The sequence below is a fragment of the Aplysia californica genome, unplaced genomic scaffold, assembly GCF_000002075.1.
Source record: "Aplysia californica isolate F4 #8 unplaced genomic scaffold, AplCal3.0 scaffold00027, whole genome shotgun sequence".
Taxonomy (NCBI): domain Eukaryota; kingdom Metazoa; phylum Mollusca; class Gastropoda; order Aplysiida; family Aplysiidae; genus Aplysia; species Aplysia californica.
The window spans coordinates 630,987-632,501 of NW_004797297.1; the positions used below are offsets into that span (position 1 = coordinate 630,987).

General features: G+C 43.6%; 1 protein-coding gene across 1 annotated transcript in view; it reads right to left on the minus strand.

Annotated features, from left to right (window-relative positions):
* The window catches only part of LOC101862772, a gene marked incomplete in the record, with an annotated part of 33,228 nt that overhangs the window by 21,472 nt on the left and 10,241 nt on the right, over positions 1-1,515 (minus strand). Inside the window, 1 exon segment of the mRNA XM_005091285.3 lies at positions 150-333. Within this exon segment, the coding sequence (XP_005091342.2) occupies positions 150-333 (184 nt within the window).

Consider the following 1,515-nt stretch of genomic DNA (forward strand, 5'->3'; position numbering starts at 1 on the left):
GGGGGTTAAAACACTTTCAACGTCACGAAAGAAGAGGAGAGAGAAAACGAAACTAGAAAGAGAGAAACAACGACATATTGTAAGGTTGAAAAAAGTTTTACCCACCGCGCCCATTGACACAGTGTACAGAATTGGGGAGCAAGTCTCACCTCGGATTTCCAGATTTCTGATCTTATCCTCCATCTGGGAGATGGTTCTCTCCAGCTTCTCGATCTGGCCCGCCTTGTTCATGTTGTCGGTGCGAAGTCTGGCCGTTCGCTCCTGCTCCACACACAGCTGTTTGCTGTGGTCAGACCGGCTGTTGGCTATCTCATCCAGACGGGTTTGAAGCTCCTGAAAAGCACAGCACGAGTGGTGATGGTGTTGATTGTTTTGATTGTAGTGATAAAGAGACAATAATACCAATGTTGTTGTTGTTGTTGCTACTGCTGCTGCTGCTGCTGCTGCTGCTATTGTTGTTGATGATATCGGCCTTCTTAATATTGCTATACATAGTTGTTTGGTTTTGTTTGTTGTTACTGTTGGTATCGATATCTTTGTCTTTGTTCTTATTGTTATTGTGTTTACATGTTGTTGTACGGTGACAGTGATCAATGTTATCGTGAGGATGATAATTCCGTCAACAAAAGGATATTAATATTGATGCTGCTACTGCGACTGATGCTGCTCATGATAAGGTGCATAACCCTAAATACAATTACAGTCGTCTCTCTTTCTCTCCCCTCATCTCTCTGGCGTCTCCAGCTCACATGCTCTTCAGTTCGAGCAAACGCCCATCGGTCAGACCAAGACTTTTATATTCCCCTCCAGACTTATAAACAGTTACTGATTGTGTGGGTTCAAGGACGGTGGCATTGTCGTCAGTCCCAACAGACGCGTATTGATTTGTTCCTCCCGTGATTGCACCTGTGTGATCGGACTGGACCAACACTGGGTTAACGAGGGGCTTATATGCAGTGCACATTGCCCATTTGATACATTGGAGTCAGTTGATAAAGAAGGGGCCGGCCACGATTTTCCTTCATGGAGGGGCTAAAGCTGCAATCTTGGCACAATGGAATCAATTCCTCCAAACACAACACGGTTTTGATTTGAGTTATTTGACCAAGTTGTGTCAAAATAGTAGCCTTACCCCCCCTCCCTCCCCATGGATGGAAATCAGGATGGCTTCGACTCATTTCGACTGAATTCGATTGGCAGTATGCACTAGGTTTAATACGACCTTCCTCTCCTTCACATCTGACGTAGCAGAAGCTGCGTCGTTACGGAGAAAACCATTCTGACCAGAATTTCTTTTTAATTTCTCCGATTTGACACGGCACCATTAGATTTTTCTAAAAGGCCAAGCGTCTTTACTTCTGTCGGTTAAATTGGTCAGCTCAGAAGTAATAGAAACGAGCATTTCATAAAGGAGCAAGTCAGGTGGTTAATTTGAATTCACTAAGTTATCGATCATCACTTTCGCCATTGTAATATAAGCGTTTGCTATTTGAGGACATCATATAATTTATTTAT